Source organism: Pezoporus occidentalis, unplaced genomic scaffold (genome assembly GCF_034315485.1).
Source record: "Pezoporus occidentalis ecotype Australia unplaced genomic scaffold, CSIRO_AGI_Poc_V1 ctg69, whole genome shotgun sequence".
Classification (NCBI taxonomy): domain Eukaryota; kingdom Metazoa; phylum Chordata; class Aves; order Psittaciformes; family Psittacidae; genus Pezoporus; species Pezoporus occidentalis.
In genome coordinates this window covers 4,303,012-4,321,532 of record NW_026916041.1, presented here as the reverse complement: position 1 = coordinate 4,321,532, position 18,521 = coordinate 4,303,012, and the positions used below count along the sequence as shown (strand labels likewise).

The window sequence follows — 18,521 nt, the reverse complement described above, 5'->3', positions numbered from 1 at the left end:
TATATACCTGAACACATGAAATATGAGTGTGATCCTGGCAGGAATACATATTCAATGCACTATTCCCTCCTACACTATTGAAGTCATTTGTTGCCTTCACGTCCCATAGGATACTTCAAATAGCAAAATCACAGAATATTTGGGGGTGGAACAGACCTCAGGAGATCATCTAGTCCAATCCCCCTGCCAAGGCAGGACCACATAGGGCAGGTTACACAGGAACACGTCCAGGTGGGTTTTGAACATCCCTAGACAGGGAGATTCCACAATGTTCCTTGGCAGCCTGTTCCAGTGCTCTGCCACCCTCAACGTAAAGAAATTCTTCTCAGGTTGAGGTGAAACTTCATATGGGCACACCTATGATAGTATCTTTTGTTGGGTAAGTTTAGAACATCTTTTCCAAATCAGAACTAAATATGTAGTGTAAGATGAATACAGATGCGTAAGACATGTGACATCTACCCTAAATCTTTTCAGTTTATTATACCTTGTAAAGAAGATGTCTTCTCTTTAAAAATTCCAGCTGGTACTATCAGCAGCTAAGCAACACAAAATGCAGAAAGCACAACCTGCAATATTTGATTTTTTTAGTTACTGTATGTATTTCTATTCAGAATTGATATAAAGGCAAATGGAAGATTTGCCTTTTGTTCAAAGCTTGACATGGGACTGTTTAACGATGTCTATGTCTGCTTCTGGTAATAATCATCCATTTTAAGCCTGTGACTATAGTCATCCATAAAAGATATATTCTACAGAGTCTAAGAAACTCAGCTGGTAAATGGGCTGGCTAAGAGCACAGGAGACAGATCTCTTCCTGCCTTTCAAAAAGTTTTAGAACTAAATGGAAATTTTTCAGTTTTGTTTCCCTACAAACTTGCTCACTGCCTATTAATTACTGCTGGTAACTGCCACAGGCAAGAACAATCATATTGGTATTTGATAAGGATAAAAATATGAAAGAAATTATAAAGCATACAATTTGAATTATTCAAACATGTCAACAAATATCTCACATGTATTTTTAACTGCATTTTTCTGCTTCCTTCCTTGTTTACTTATCTTTCCATCTTTGCTGCTATTTTGTCTTTTCTTTAATTGCTCTCATAATCCCATACACATATAACTGCATGGAGTTTTCAATTTTCTATTTGTCTTTACTTTCTCACATATCCCATGAGGCTCTGACCCTACTCCTGCATGTTCCTACCCACATCTTACTCATAAATATTCAAAGACATAATTCTTCCCTCACACAAACATTCCTGAGTCACATTTTTCTCTTCAAAGATCTCTGTCCTTCATATGCCTTGCCTCTTCCCTTGGTACTTATATTCACACACTACTACTCTCTTTCCTGACCGATTTATTTACTTGTGTTGTCTCCCTCTCTCTTCCTCAAACATGCTTACAAATACTGTGATTTTGTTCTCCACCACTTTATTCATACCATTGCTATTCTTTTTTCTTCTAATGGATACAGTGTAAAGGAAGGGGACAGCTGTATTTGTCCATGTGCTCTTCATAATAAATAGCCATAGCTATTTATTGTCATGACAGTGAAGATTAATGAAATTCCAGTTACAGTAACATATCTATTTCCACTTCCGTTTCCATTTCTGGATATTACACTAACAGCAGAGCCTACAAAATGCACCAGCAAAAATAGAGCTAGCTCTTGCTGAGAGAGCAGAAAAGGAGGAGGTCACTTAGAAGAGAAAAAGCAAAAGGGATGGTATGAAGTGGTTTAGTGTTTCTTTTACACCAGTTATAGTGCTTAAGGAAATAAATTACTGACATACTAGAAACAAAAATGTTTCTAGAGACACTAGTTTAGGAATGGAGGGAGGTTAGCTGCAATATTCTTGCCTATCAAACCTTGGAAGAGATTCCACACTCCCATAAGGTATTTTGTTCCACACGCTACTAACATCATGTTTTAGAAGGTTTTGTCTAACACTGAACTTTCTGAATAATTTAGTTGATTCAATTTTTCTTCCATCCCAGACCCAGAAAAAAAGAAATATCCTTGTCCTTTTCACAGCAACACTTTCCATATAAAGAAATCATTTATTCTCAGTCTTCTCTGGATAAATAGATAGTATTCTTTCAACTTTTACACATCTTAGTTTCTACAAGTTTTAGTATTTTGTTATTTTCCTCTGGACTGTCCTTAGTTTGAGGCTTACCACAGCTGGCTTCATCAATCCTAGCAGAAGAATAATTTGTCCTGTCAGGAGTACTGCACACCTATTAATATACTCCACAATGCCTTGTCTTTAATAGCAGTACATTGCTGACTCATATTTACTTTATAGTCCATTACAGCTCCGAGATTCCCTTCTGAAGTGCTTCTGTTTTACCAGTATCCTTTTGATTCTTCTTCCCAAACGCGATTTGCATTTGTCAGTATTAAGTTTCCTCCTGATGATTCCAAGATGTTCATTTAATTTGTTAAAATCATTCTGACTTCCGACAGTGGTTACCAAAGTGCCAAGAGGTCCTTCTAGCTTGTTGTCACCTCTGTATTTCATGATTTCATCTTTCACACCACTAAAAATCTGCAGAACAGAAAACGCCTGTAAGATCAAGCAGTTAACATGCAAAAGTGTATCACATAAGGAATTCTGCTTAAATAGCATTACTTTTGATTAGGCAATATATGACTTCTTCATTACTCTTATGATAACAAATGATGCAGAACCTACCACATTCCCATGTCCTGCTACTGTGTGCTATGAAAATTTTATACATCTAATCTGCATGTGTTTTAATTCTGGCCATTGACCTCAACTATTGGAGTAAGGAGATTTCAGCTATTGGCTGTACCTTCTACTCCCAGGCTGTTCTGCATCATGATCAATAACTTTGCTTTTTTCTTTTTTTTTCTTTTCTTAATAACCAAACATGTAAAAATGAGATAATTTTTTGAATATTGCAATTTTGAGATTGCTTCTCTTTTCTGTAAGCTTGCCTTTTTTTCCCCCACCCCTCCTCAGTTTTCAAAGGATGCATTATTGTGATAGTTTGCTGCCTTAATGTGTATCACACCATACTCCTTAGACTAGATAACATATCAAAGGAGTGCACAAAATGCCACCTTAACCATAAAATCTCTGCAAGAGTGGTTTATCTGCCCTGCACAATACCCAGCACAAAGTTTGTTAGTGCTACAGGTATTCCCACATTGTTTTCCCTTGAATACACGACCACGTATTTGGACTCATTAAAATAGATTTTCAATCAACACAATGCCCAAATTTTTCTCAGTTTGTTTATGTCACTGTTAATTACACTACCACGATTTCTGTGAACCTTGTCAGCAACGAATCAGGATTTTCTTCTGAGCTGCGAAAGAAATAAATGGCCCCAGGACGCCCTCTGGACTTCACGATCATCCGTCCCCTGCACTTCAGACACTCCATCCCTCCACCTCAGCTACCATCCAACCTCCTTTACAACTGCCTAAAAGGTAGTTCTAGCGAGGTGGGGATCAATCTCTTCTCCCAAGTAACAAGTGACTGCACAAGACGAAACTGCCCTCAAGCCGCGCCAGGGGAGGTTTAGGTTGGCTATTAGGAAAAAAAATCCTCACTTACAGGGTGGTCAGGTATTGGAACAAGCTTCCCAGGGCAGTGGTGGAGTCACCGTCCCTGGAAGTATTCAAAAACGTATAGATGCCCTCAGTGACATGGTTTCGTGGTGGACCTGGCAGTCCTGAGGTAACTAACGGTTGGACTTGATGATCTTAAAGGTCTTTTCCAACCTCGTTGATTCTAAGATTTTACGACCTCGGTGTGCCGCTCGCTCTGCCAGCTCCTCCGCCGCTGTCCGTCTCGGTGCGTGCAGAGTGAGGTACCGAGGCGGAGCGGGCAGGGGCGTGGGCAGGCAGCCGGGTCGCACCCGGTGGCGGTAGGGGGAACCCCAAGGCTGAAAGACCCACTGGCCCCGGCGGCCGCCGAAAGGAAGCAGGCGGCGCACAGGGCGGGCGGGGAAGCCCGCTGGTGACACGCAGATCCCCGACCGCACTGGGAGGGATCCGGGCTCCTCTTCGTGAGGAGGGGAGGGGCGGGCCGCCCTGCCAGCAGACCGGGCACTTGTACGGCTGCTGGGGTACGCTCCTGTAAAGAAAGGCCGAGCGCGCCCCCCACGCGGCACCCCCCGCGACAGCCGCTATCGACTACAGCGCACTGCCAGCTACCCGCCGGCTGGGCTAGCGCGGCCGCACGGCGGCGGGGCGGCAGGGCCGCCTGGCGGACCCGCTGCCTGTGAAACGCCTATTAGGCGGAGCCATGTAGATTTCGGCTGAACATTCTGGAGTGGAGGGGAGCGGCGGGGGGCGATGTGAGGCGAGGCGAGGAAAGGCAAGGCAAGCCAAGGCAAGGCAAGGCAAGGCGAGGCGAGGCGAGGCTAGGCCAGGCCAGGCCAGGCCAGGCAAGGCAGTGTGCTGAGCCGCGCCGAGCCGAGCCGCGCCGAGCCGAGCCGCGCCGCGCCGAGCCAAGCCGCGCCGAGCCGAGCCGAGCCAAGCCGCGCCGCGCCGTCAGGCTGGCCTTCCCCGGGAGGGGGAGGAGATAGAAGGAGGAGGGAGAAGAGGAGGAGGAGGAGGGAGAGAAGGGAGGACACGGGGAGGCGGTTGCTGCTCCTGATCAGAGGGGAGTCGTGCAGGAGCTGCGGCTGCACTCGGACGCCACATTCCCTCTTTACGGGACTGGTGGTGAGGATGAGCGAGAGCTGACCCTGTCGCTGCCGCCGCCAGCGCTGTGAAGTGTCTGTTGCTGCTGCTGCTGCTGCTGCTGCTCCTGCTGCTGCTGCTCCTGCTCCTCCTCCTCCTCCTCCTCCTCCCCTGCTGTGGGTGAACCTGCGCTACGGGCTCTTCACCGACACGGCCGGGGGTTGGTTTGTTTGTGTATTTGTTTAAGACAAGGTGAGAGAAAGAGAGATCTTCCACCCGCTGAAGCACAGTTCACTATGATCGTACTCGCATCCAGCACTAGAAGCCGGTTGGATTTCGTGTCTCAGTCCAAGGTGTTTTTCTTGCAAACCTTCCTTTGGATTTTATGTGCTACAGTGTGCAAAGCGGAGCAGTATTTCAATGTGGAGGTAAGATCAGCCGTGTGCGTGTTCGATCGTGTGTGCTCTCCCTCTTCCGTTTCCCCTTCCCTTTTCTTACATCCCTTAAATGAAATGAAATAGCCAGTCAGCTATGTCTTTCAGCAGTCAGGGCAGAGGTCTGTGGTGGCTTTCTTTCCAGCAGCCGATAGATAGCTCCGCTCCCTGAGTTCCCCGCCCGGTGGATGCATTTCGTCCAAAGATCCCGCTGTCCGCGGCCCCACAAAGCGCGGAGCTGGGCGGCGGGCGCAGCCTCAGCAGCCGCGCTGCCCTCGCCCGCCCAGCGCTGAGGGGAGATCCTCGCCTTGGGCACGGGGGACTCTTGGGGGAGAAGGATGTATCTCAGGGAAGCTGTGAATATCTTGGGCTTAAGAGAACACTGTATTGCTGAGTTCTTTTTTAATGAAGAACGAATGAAAGAGCCTTATGGGAACAGGAGGAAGGAAACTTAAGATTTTGGCACGTTTCTTTGTGGTATTTGACAAGATAACATCTTTTTCCTATTCAAGGGTAACAAAGTTGCCACGGCATAAAGGTGCAACTACAGCACAAAAGTTGGATGGTGTGGAGGACCAGGAAACAGCATTTTTCCAAGTGAAAAAGATAATAAAATGTGGGGATACCTAGATGGGGCAAACCCTAAGAGTTTACAATGACACTGAGAATTCAGTGGGCATCCACTTCCAGTCACTCTTCTGTACATTCCCAGTTTTCCCGTCTGGGGTTTTTACATAGTGCTTTTTATTAGCTTATGTTCCTTTACTGACTTTATCATCTTTACATATATTCTTCCTTTCTTTTTCTCTCTCCTGTCACTTCATTCGTTCTGCTGTGAGCCCCGTTTCTCAATCTGTTTCAGCGTGGTGTGTATTTCCCTCTTCCTTTCCCTGTTTGACTTCTTCATCTTTCTTGTCATGTGTCTCTTTTTAATTTACTGTGGGCTCTTTCAACTTCTGTTTTTCTCTTAAATCCCTGTGTGCCTTCACTTTCTTCCATTCTGCCAGTGCCACTCTAAACTTTATGCTGCACCCATCCATTGCCCTCGTTTTTGTTTCTAGTTTCTTTCATCCCCTGGGTTCCCACAATTCTTTCAAAGAATAAAGCCTGTGTCTTTTCTCTGTCTCGCACATATGCACACTTGCTTGTTTCATATAAGTTCTTGTTCTCAGTCACTAACACTCATTTTTGCTACTGTCTCTGTCAGGATCACTCCTGCAGCTGATCCTCCGTTCCTAGACTGTTTCCTTCTTTGTCTGAAGTTTTTACCTGTACTTCTTCCCCCCTGAGTCATGCAAGATGACCTCAAATGTATAAACACCCCCCCACACACACTTTTTCTTTCCCCATGACTGCTTTCATTCAAGTCTTTCTCTCTCTACAGGCAGTTTCCTTTGCAACATGCAATCCTTCTCTCAGCCTGACAACACACAACCATAGCTTGTCTCTTTGACTTTTATTTCTTCAGACAGTGTTGTCTTTTTACTCCATCATTAAGGTCTTTCCCATTTATAAGTCCTAGTCTTTTTTCTCTGTCATCTACGTTCTAGTTGGTCTTGTTTGTTCCTTATAAGCAGTGTTCATCTCTGCTTCTGTTTGATTGTAAGCTCTTTGGGGCAGGACTCGTGTCTTCTTGCATGTTTATGTGGTGTGTACTCTGCTCAGGTCCAGAGTACAATTGTGAGACTTTTGCCATATAAATATTAAAGTCACAAATTTCAGAGTGCATGTTGAAGTTTTATCCTTCTTTTGCTCATGTCCTCAGCTGCCTTCTTTACCGATGAGCAGGGGAATACAGTATGGAAGAGAGGAAGTTGCTCTCTGCATCCTCTCCAGGCTTCACAGCCTGGCCCCCTGCAGGGTATAGGGAAGAAATTCCAGCGACAGAACTTTCTCCTCCCACAGCAGTCTGCTTTGCTGGCATCTGGCTCTGCTGGAGAGACGGGCGGCAGATGGAGCTAGTGTGGGAGGAGAAAAAAGATAGGTTTAGTCAAGTGGAATATGAACAGGAGGCCAACTCTAGTCAGAAGGAGGTTTTATGAGAAAAGAAGGGAAGCACTTTCTTTTCTGCAGCCTCTTCCATATGGAAAACAGTACATTTTGAGGGCAAAGGCAGTATTGGAAGCAAGAAACGCTGCTGGGTGGAATGAAGTAGCATGTGTGTGTGATGAGAGCACATATTTCTCCCTTTGAAATAGGCCATCTCCTGTTCTTCATCTCAGCCCTTCAGAAACAAAGTGTGTTATCATATGTCAGTGCTCCCAGCCTCTTTTCATATTTAAGTCTGAGCAACAGGTTGCTGGGAGCTAGAAGAGTTTCAGGGTATTTAAGTTTTCCTAATATGAGGCTTTACCCTGGGCTTTTGACAACTCTCAGTGACATGGTCCTGGGCTACATAGACCTAAGATCTGCCCCAGAACAGCCATTGCCGTGTTTGCATTGTTTGAATAGCACTAAAAATTCAACTTTGTTTTCACTGGGAACAGCAAAGGCTAAAAGCATGGGAAATTTGAGGCAAAAGACTTGGGAACAGCATGCATGTATTGTGCTGTACAATCCTCCGTGTCAGCGTGAGTGCATAAACCAGTTGTACTTAATAGTAAATTGTGAAAATATGTCAAGTATTTCTTATAGCAATAAGAATATGCAAAGTACGGTTCAGGAAAGAAGTAGTATACGTACAATTGAATGAAATGTTATTGAAAAATACTTAGGGTGGTTAGAAAGCAGTTGTTTTTTTTTTTTCCTTTTTTTTTTCATTCCTTACTGCCTCTAAACAAAGTCCAGATAATACCTGTTGAACATTAGAAAATGTGGATATCATTTATTTCCTTTTGTTGTTCTGTCTCATTTGATCCACATTCCTGATCGATAGACAAAATCTGTGCAATAGTATATGATGTTTTGTTTTGGGTTGTTTGTTTCAATATGGGTTTGTTAGGCTGTGAGCCAGGGCAGTTCTTAGCAGATACTACTATAGCTCGAAGATACTAAATAATGATATTATCTTTTAAAAGAAAACAGAAAGCTGAAGTTTACAAGCTTGTGTTAACATTATTGTTCCTCGTTGTTTGGTTGCCCTCTGTGAAATTTCTTTTAACCATACATTTTCATGGATGAAGTCTTTAAGCTTCCAATGATAGCCGAGTTGTCAGTCCAGAAATGTATTCATGTATGTAGTATTTCATGTATAGACATAGTTGCGTAGGATTCAGATACTGGAGTACAGGACTCTGGAGGGGCACACTTGCACTCTTCAGTCAGTGAGAGCTTTATGGTAAAGCTGTATGACAGATGATTGTAAACTGATATTTTAATCATGATAAGGCTTAGGGTTCACATAGTATCATTTTTAAAGTTCAGTGATTGCCAGTGGCATTTTTGTGAGACTTTGTTTCTGACATCATGAGAAAAGCTAAGGACTACACTGCTAGCTCCATCTTCTCAGTGCTGAACTACTGGTCCAAAATGATAACGTCAGTAAGTGCGTGCACTAACAGAAGAATTAGTCCATCAATATAGAGTTTCTCTACTATTTTCAGCTAATTCTGTACAGTTGCAGAGGAAGGTAGACATGAATGAGATAGTGGATGGAATAATAATTGTTAAAAGAACATTTTAAATGTAAAATTGAAAAATTGAAACAAAACTCACAAAAGGTAATAGAACAGCCAGCTTTCCCTTCCTGCCTTCCCCGCGTTTCTCAGTATAGTGATTATATCTTCTGTTCCTCAAAGGTAAATCCTTTGTATGTTTAGCTGGCGAATGAAGTAGCTAAGCCGCTGTCCATCATATTTGAAAACTCACGGCAGTCAGGTGAAGTTCCCAACGACTGGAAAAAGGGAAATATAACCCCATTTTCAAGAAGGGGAAAATGGATGACCTAGGGAACTACAGACCAGTCTCACCTCTATGCCTGGCAAAATCTTGGAGCAGATTCTCCTGGAAAGCATGCTAAGGCGCATGAAAAACAACAAGGTGCTTGGTGACAGCCAGCATGGCTTCACTGAGGGGAAATCCTGCCTGACCAATTTGGTGGCCTTCTGTGATGTGGCTATGGAACTGATGGACAGGGATAGAGCAGTTGATGTCACCTACCTGGACTTGTGCAAAGCGTTTGATACTGTCCTGCATGACATCCTAGTCTCTAAATTGGAGAGACATCAATTTGATAGGTGAACCACTCGATGGATAAAGAACTGGCTGGATGGCCACATGCAAAGAGTTGTGGTCAGTGGCTCAATGTCCATCTGGAGACCAGTAACGAGTGGTGTCCTTCAGGGATCGGTGTTGGGACCGGTCTTGTTCAACATCTTTGTCGGTGACATGGACAGTGGGATTGAGTGCACCCTCAGCAAGTTTGCCGATGACACCAAGCTGTGTGGCTCGGTTGGTAAGCTGGAGGGAATGAATGGCATCCTGAGGGACCTCAACACGCTTGTGAGGTGGGCGGATGCCAACCTTATGAAGTTTAACCATGCCAAGTGCAAGGTCCTAGACCTGGGTTGGAGCAATCCCAGGCACAGCTACAGGTTGGGCAGAGAAGAGATTCAAAGCAGCCCTGCGGAGGTGGACTTGGGGGTGTTGGTTGATGAGAAAATGAACATGAGCCGGCTTCAGTGTGCGCTTGCAGCCCAGAAAGCCAACCGTATCCTGGGCTGCATCAAAAGGAGCGGGACCAGCAGGTTGATGGAGGTGATCCTGCCCCTCTACTCTGCTCTTGTGAGATCTCACCTGGAGTATTGTGTGCAGTTCTGATGTCCTTAACATACAAAGGACATGGAACTGTTGGAACAAGTCCAGAGGAGGGCCATGAGGATGATGAGGGGGCTGAAGCACCTCCCGTATGAAGACAGGCTGAGAAAGTTGGGGCTGTTCAGCCTGGAGAAGAGAAGGCTGCGTGGAGACCTCATAGCAGCCTTCCAGTATCTGAAGGGGGGTTTATAATGATGCTGGGGAGGGACTATTCGTTAGGGACTGTAGCGATAGGACAAGTGATAAGGGTTCAAACTTAAAGAGGGGAAGTTTAGATTGGATATAAGGAGGAAGTTTTTTTGTTGTAAGGGTGGTGAGGCACTGGAATGGGTTGCCCAGGGAGGTTGTGAATGCTTCATTCTTGGCGGTGTTCAAGGCCGGTTTAGACAGAGCCTTGGGTGGTATGGTTTAGTGTGAGGTGTCCCTGCCTATGGCAGGGGGGTTGGAACTTGATGATCTTAAGGTCCTTTCCAACCCTAACTGTTCTATGAATCTGTGTTATTTGGAGTGTCTACAGATGGTCTTTCACAAGTGTCATCCATATAGACTATACGTATATATTCATGTTTTCCTAAAGCCAATAATACTGTACTGTTTGAGCTGGTATCATCCTGTGAGTTTATCTTCTAATGTTATCTGTTGATTTATTTATATATTTAAATTATATGTGTGTATATATTTACTATGAAATATTCAATAGAAAAGAAATTGAAACATGATGTCACTGTTTTGTTAAGGGAAAATTGGTTACTGAAACAAGAATATCTTGTTTGGAAGACAGGATCAGCATGCATCTAGAATAAGATTAATCTCCGGATGCTAATACTGCCCACTGTTACTCAATTGAGCATCTGCGTAAACCCTGTTGAGCAGAGAAGTGTTTTTTGAGAATGGCACCTAGCTTCATTGACTGCATCTGTGATGTGGAAAACGCTAAAGAGAAAGCATGCTTCATCATCTTTCTCCTCAAGCTGGCAGTTATGCTTTGTTTTCCTTCTTCTAATGCTAAATATGTAGACTTGTATTCGTAGGGTAGGTCTGAAAATTATGCAGCTCTTTAAGGCCATACAGTTATTTCTCTGTTTTCAGAGGTGGAAGAGTTAAACTGCATACTGTGGAACAAAATACAGTAGAATCTGAACTCCAGGAAAATACCATTACTTTCTTTCATGGCAATAAGTGCCTGTGAACCCCATTGTTTTCATTGTTAATGACTTTACAATTAGCCTCCAGCTCCTGCTGAATGGTAAAGCATGACCTTTTCTTCCATAGGCTCTGGGTCTTTTAAGCTTAAAACCAGACCAGTTTAATGTTTCAGCTGGTAACTGAAAGGGAATAAACATTTGAAATGGGAAAAAGTCCTCCAGTATCACCTTTACACACTTTTTAAGAAGTGGGCTTGATTGTCAGGTTTGCAAGTGCAACACAATATTTCTATAATTTGTTAAAATTCAAGCTCAAAACTGTATAGAAGCAGTTAAGATGGTTTTGGTATAACTAGTGGCATGTGTCCTAAAAGGAACTTCCACGATCTTCTGCATTGTTTCTAGTTGTAGTCAGTGTGCATGATTCTCAGTTATTTAAAATCTGAATCTTACTCTTATATAAGGTATCAGCTAAATGAATTGGATTTCTGTTAGAACGAGAAGTTCAAATTGAAATTACTAGGATGGAGAGGAATTACTGAATCAGGTGGTGGAGGTGGTTAGTGGTTGAAATACTAGTCCATAAAAATACAGATATAATGTGGTGCATTTCCTATTTGCTTTCGAGGAAATTCAGATGTATAGAAAATCTCCTGTAAAGGCTTCTAATGAGTAGATATATCTAGATAAGGAAAATAATGGTAAAGTTACGTGTCTGATCGATAGGCAACAGAACACTTTCTTGTCGTAGAAGGTAAATGACTACTGTATAAACTGTCTCTTATTTGACAGGAAGAAATAGAGGCTAGTAGCTGGCAGAGTGCATTCTCTACTGTAATATAAACAATGATTCCTGTTTACAAAAATTGTGGTTGGTCAATTTTTTACTGTAAAGCAGGAAATTATTTTGTGCTTCTAATGTTGCAGGGAAGTTTATGGATTATGTTACATGTATGTTGTTCAAAGACAGATTGAAAAGATGGTCCCGGTTCTTTTGAGTTCCCAATTGATGCAGTATGTTAGAAGAAGACATATTTGTTTATACTTGTGGCTCATCTTACTCTCCTATTGGAAATTTTTGCCTGTTTTGTGTTTAAATGTCAGACCTCTTAGTGATTCTCAATTCAGCTAAAGAAATAAAATGGTTAAAAGATTTACATAATCACTTTATGTAGGGAAAGATAAATCTACCAAAATTAGGAATGCTTCCAAAATTATGATATTCCTAATGTTTTGTGACATGAGGTCTTACTAAAACAAATACACAGTTTGTTAGCTCACCTAAAACCCCTGAACAAATGCAAGCTTTCCGCCTTCCATTACTCAGAACGCATAATGTAAAACTGCATAACCATTCATTGTTTCTTCAGAGTGGATATATTGTCTTCTTTAACTGGTTTAAGATTTATGCTGCTCTTCCTCAGTTTTATTTGAATCCATCTAAAAGGTCAGTGCTTGCTCTAGGCACCTCAGCTCTTCTTATGCACTCAAGACAGAGTTGTAAGAGTTTATAAGCTAGAATGCAGTATTATATAGAAAATGTTTCAAACTGTATCTGTTTTCAGTATTTTAGTCTGTCTCATTCTTCTGCTTTACTGTGGGGTTAAACACTGGAGGACTTTCAGTTAATGCTTTTTGAAGATCTTTAAAGTAACAATGTAATTAAAAAAAATATTTAAATTATCTATTTAAATTGCTTAATTCTTCTCACCTCTGTGTCTGATTCCACTCTATTGTCTGACCTGTTTGCTATCCTCTAACTACATTATTGACCATAATCTGAAGGAACAGGTTAAGTCTGTTTAATTTGTTATCTGTGATATGTCAAATGACAGATTTGGTTTCATTTTGTATGAGGAAGACCAGGATTAGCGCTGCAAACATGGTTTTAGTTGGCACTGAAATGGATTTGAAAAATAATTATGATTAGAGCTTTATCCTTTAAAGAGGGGTCATGCTATTTGGAACCTTTATTTATTGGTTGCCTGGCAACTGTTCATTCATGCTCCTGCTTATCATCATTCATTATAAGTATCTTTGCTGTATAGTAAGAGCAAATACATGGTAACAATTTATCTCTTTGCTGAATTCAAATTGACATATAAATTACTGACATAGAAAAAATATTTATGTAGTTTTAGTTATTAACTGTAAGTGTTGGTACAATGTTTCTCTACTTACTAACAGCTGGATTATACCAGTTGAGGAGGAATCTGCACTTCAGATGGGGTCATAATGTTCCTAGCATACCTTTTAATGTATTACAGTACATAATTGATTTAGGGGCTTGTTCAGGTGTTTTTGTCATGATTAAAATCTCCTGTTAATTTCAGGATCAAGGCTTCAGGATGTGAAAAAAATTGTTTCCTGTGATGTCAGTTGTGGCATTAAGCAACCCAGTCTCAGGTGATGAGACTTGAACCCGTTGTTGGGAAAGGGTTTTAAAATTCTGGGATTAAAACCGCTGTGACATGGAATATGCAGCTGAAGCAAGGTGCCACAATAGAACATTAAAGACACTTGATGAGTTCTCATTGTAGAAAAATAGCAGTTTTTATCACACTGTGAGAAAACATAAAGCATAATATTTGACAATTGTTTTATGACTTGATGAAAAATATTTTGCCTTTTGTATTCATTCTTTATGAATCGTACTGTAATTGACCCCAGTGCGGAATAGCAGTGTGGAATGGGACAGTTGTACTGTGGAGCATTCATAGAAGGTGCCTCTGCATGTTGGGAGGAATATTGGAACAAATTCCTTATAGCTGCATGTTAAAAGAGCATCTGTCACTGTAGGGGCAAGGTGGAAGTAGATTTGTCTCTCTGCTGCTGCCTCTTGGTAGCAGTGGTTTTGCCTCAGTATTGGACAGTTCAGAGCTTAGGGGAATAATGTACTTCTAAGACTGATGCCCTCAGCTTTGAGATTCTGGTTGTATTAACTCAGCAGTACTCTTCATACCATGCCACAATTATGGGGGACAAAGTAACTGCTGTGAGACAAATCTGCTTCAATTTTTCATAAGCTTTTCCCTCTCACATGGCATGTCTGTAATACACGAAGATGCTGTTGTGCGTTTTTCTCTTCTATGAAACAGCTGAACTGGTTTCACAGTTGTATAGATAATTTGAAAAGAAATGCTAACCTCAGAAAATCTGCTCTTTAATTTTTTCCTCCTGATCTTGTAGAGAAACAGCCATTTTATTTCATTGGTCCTGTTAATTTTTGCTGACATACAATCAAATTTCACAAGTGTGAAATACAGGTTGGCAAGGGGAGACTTACTTACCTTGTCAGAAAATTACCAGCTGAAAGGCATATGGAAACGTATCAATTTCTTTAAAATTGCAAAAGAAGATTGCAAAAGAAGAAACCAAGCATTGCTTTCAATGAGTAGAAGGACACTTCCTTTAAATGTTATCAGTGGGCATTTGCAACATGGTTTGTATTGCATACAGATCTGAAAGTGGTGATCCTGTCATATTTTTCTTTCTTACTTCAGACTTGTGTGATGCTCTTCTAGGATGTTGCTTTGACCTACTGTCTTTGCAGAGAAATTGACAGACTGTGTTTGTCTACATGTCATGGTTTACATGCTGTACAGAATAGTAATATTACAGTTAATTGCATGTAGAATAAATGATCTGTCTTCCACACAATAAAATCTGTTAGTATTACTACAAGTAATAGTCTTATAGTGCTAACTATACAGCATGATTTTAGTCTTAGTGAGTGAGGGTTTTTTTTCTTTCCTAATTACTTTGTATATTTTAAAAAATAATATATATAAAAAAACCCCAAACCATGAACAAACAGAACCTAGGACTGTGTTCCATTATTTTATTTTCCTTACTGATTATAAAGTGCTGCATTCTGTCCTTCATTACTTGTACATGGAATGCCAGCTTTGGTAAGGTCTTTATTATCTCTTTCTTTGTTGCATGTATTTTTAAACATGTTTGGAAAAGGAGGTAATGTAAGTGACTGTGGCACGTGGGCATGGAGATCTAAGTTTTGTGTCCATTTATATCATGAGTCTTCATATCGATCATGTAGCTTACTCATCTTTGTAACCTTTCTTGTGCAAATATGAAGTGGAATAATTGAAGAATGTTTGCTGCCTTTTCCAATGCTTGACAAGATCAATAGAAGTGATGTAAAAGAGCCAGTAATATGTCTTCATCACTCACTTGTCTCAGAACTATTTAACATTTTTCATAATAAGTAGTAGAGAGATATAATAAAATGTAAATACAGCATTTCAATTTGATCATTTGTGTAGTCATTCAAGTAGTGAATATGATAAAAGAGACAAATGCCAGATCAAAAAAGGTGAAAAACATGTCTACAACACTTCAAACAAAGGTTAATTTAGTTTTGTTGACTTTTTTTAAAGTATAAGTACCAAAACTTAGTAGAGAGCATTATCAGTAGGGTTATGTGAAGAATTACGTGATGAAATCCATCCGCGGGTCCTGAAAGAGCTGGTGAATGAAGTTGCTAAGCCACTGGCCATCATATTTGAAAAATCATGGAAGTCAGGTGAAGTTCCCGATGACTGGAAAAAGGGACATATAACCCCTATTTTCAAGAAGGGGAAAACGGATGACCCAGGGAATTACAGAGTAGTCAGCCTCACCTCCGTGCCTGGCAAAGTCTTGGAGCAGATTCTCCTGGATGGCATGCTAAGGCACATGAAAAACAACAAGGTGCTTGGTGACAGCCAGCATGGCTTCACTAAGGGGAAATCTGCCTGACCAATTTGGTGGCCTTCTATGATGCAGCTATGGAACTGATGGACAGAGGTAGAGCAGTTGATGTCACCTATCTGAACTTGTGCAAAGCATTTGACACTGTCCCGCATGACATCCTAGTCTCTAAATTGGAGAGACATCAATTTGATAGGTGGACCACTTGATGGATAAAGAACTGGCTGGATGGCTGCCCTCAAAGAGTTGTGTTCAATGGCTCAATGTTCATGTGGAGACCAGTAACGAGTGGTGTCCCTCAGGGATCGGTGTTGGGACCAGTCTTGTTCAACATCTTTGTCGGTGACATGGACAGTGGGATTGAGTGCGCCCTCAGCAAGTTTGCAGATGACACCAAACTGTGTGGCTCGGTTGGTACGCTGGAGGGAATGAATGCCATCCAGAGGGACCTCGGCACGCTTGTGAGGTGGGCGGATGCCAACCTCATGAAGTTTAACCATGCCAAGTGCAAGGTCCTAGACCTGGGTCGGAGCAATCCCAGGCACAGCTACAGGTTGGGCAGAGAAGAGATTCAAGGCAGCCCTGCGGAGGTGGACTTGGGGGTGTTGGTTGATGAGAGAATGAACATGAGCTGGCTTCAGTGTGCACTCGCAGCCCAGAAAGCCAACCGTATCCTGGGCTGCATCAAAAGGAGCATGACCAGCAGGTTGATGGAGGTGATCCTGCCCCTCTACTCTGCTCTTGTGAGACCTCACCTGGAGTATTGTGTGCAGTTCTGATGTCCTCATCATACTAAGGACATGGAAGTGCTGGAACAAGTCCAAAGGAGGGCCATGAGGATGATCAGGGGACTGGAGCACCTCCCGTATGAAGGTAGGCTGAGAAAGCTGGGTCTGTTCAACCTGGAGAAGAGAAGGCTGCATGGAGACCTCATAGCAGCCTTCAAGTATCTGAAGGGGGGTTTATAATGATGCTGGGGAGGTACTATTCGTTAGGGACTGTAGTGACAGGACAAGGGGTAATGGGTTCAAACTTAAAGAGGGGAAGTTTAGATTCGATACAAGGAAGAAGTTGTTTACTGTGAGGGTGGTGAGGCACTGGAATGGGTTTCCCAGGGAGGTTGTGAATGCTTCATCCCTGGCAGTGTTCAAGGCCAGGTTGGACGAAGCCTTGGGTGGTATGGTTTAGTGTGAGGTGTCCCTGCCTGTGGCAGGGGGAGGTGGAGCTAGATGATCTTAAGGTCCTTTCCAATCCTAACTATTCTGTGATTCTATGGTACTATGCCGGAAGATAGAGAGTATCACATTCTCTTTCAGAATTAAAGTTTGAATAATTTTTGGTACCCCAATAGAAATACATACAAATATCCCAAGACAAAACCATATAGTCTGCTCATAATGTATTTAAATAAATGTAAAAGTCTTAGCAAATAAAATAGATTTTGGATCAGATTGTAAATGTTATAAAATGCAAAATTAAAAACTGCTCTTTTTTTGAATGAATATACTGTTTTGTAAGTAAATTGTTCCAGAAACATTCATATTGCCTTGTCTTCACAGTATCTAAGCTGCTTCTTTTTTGTTTGAATATTTGTGGATTTTTTTGAAATACAGTAAAAAATTGGCCTGTCACTTCTCCAGGTATTAATGTTTTTTATTAGACACCACTAACAGGCAGACCTGGTGCTCACGTATCCCTGGATGTTAAAAACATAGTATTGTGAGAATGAGGCACTGGGGAAATAAAAGACTTGCTATGCTGGCATCTTACTTATGGTAGAAGTGGAAACTGAATCTTGTTTTTTAGGGTTCCTGTACTATAATTTCTCATTATGACCTTCCTTCTTTCAACTTTCCTCCTTCGTTTTTTTTTCTTACTTCTTTCTTTCTTATCTCCTGTTTTCATCACATTTTTTTTTAGTTTTCTCTTCTTTCCTGTCAACTTGTCTTCACACAGACTATTGCCAGCAGCCAAGTAAAATCATTTGTCATTATTGAGCCATAGAATTAGAGATACTAGAGATGGAAAGATTTATCAAGAGCCTATTTCTCTGCCAGTGCAGGATTGCTAACTATTGTATATTTGCTGGAGTTTTGTCAAGTTTTAAAATCCACAGTGGTGGGACTTCTAAAATTGGTACTGAAAAAAACCCAAACCTGGTAAAAATACAATAGGGAAAACTACAGTGGAAGATTTCATTTCAATAGACTTTTCCTTTGGCTACTGGCAAGAGATTGAAGTTGGCTGAGGCTAAGCAATTTTCGATAGAAAGTGATGTCTGTTCTGTAGTCCAAGATGATAGAAGCTGTTTATGAGCATAGATGACATGCTCCAGTTGGTAATTTGGTGTATTTGACTTTACAGAATGAAAAATAGAGGAGGGGCAGAAAGAAATGAAAGATTGATTTAATTTTTCGCTCAGTTTGAAATCCTTAGTGCAGTTGAAATGGACTAACACTGCCTGATTCTAAAAGATATGTAGATGTGTGTGGATTGCTGACACAGCTCAGGAGGACTTGACTAATTTCTGACGATTTTCTCTACTGTGGCTTATTGTATTGAAGTATTAATACTTAGTGAATAAAACTGGATGTTAGTAGGAGTGTTACGGATAACTAGGTATTGTGCTCTGTTAAAGAATCTTATTTTGGAATTTCATGCATTATATTATTACTGTGGTCGCAAACAGAGATTTAAAGATGTTCATGACACTGACACATATGCGCTGTCAGAATGTCCATGCTTTGCAAATTATTTAACACTTGGGAAACAAGGATCTCAAGATATTCAATGTGAGAATGTTGA

The 18,521-nt window shown here is 41.6% G+C and overlaps 1 protein-coding gene across 2 annotated transcripts in view; it reads left to right on the top strand.

The window, feature by feature from the left end:
* Window positions 1–4,826: 4,826 nt before the first annotated feature.
* MMP16 (matrix metallopeptidase 16) overlaps window positions 4,827–18,521 on the top strand; it is a 199,296-nt gene continuing 185,601 nt past the window's right edge. Inside the window, exon 1 of one of the 2 annotated variants that reach the window (XM_062641616.1) lies at window positions 4,827–5,100. In XM_062641616.1, the coding sequence (XP_062497600.1) occupies window positions 4,969–5,100 (132 nt within the window). In that variant the 5' untranslated portion in view covers window positions 4,827–4,968. The remainder of the gene's footprint in view (window positions 5,101–18,521) is intronic. The other variant, XM_062641617.1, reaches the window with a different exon arrangement.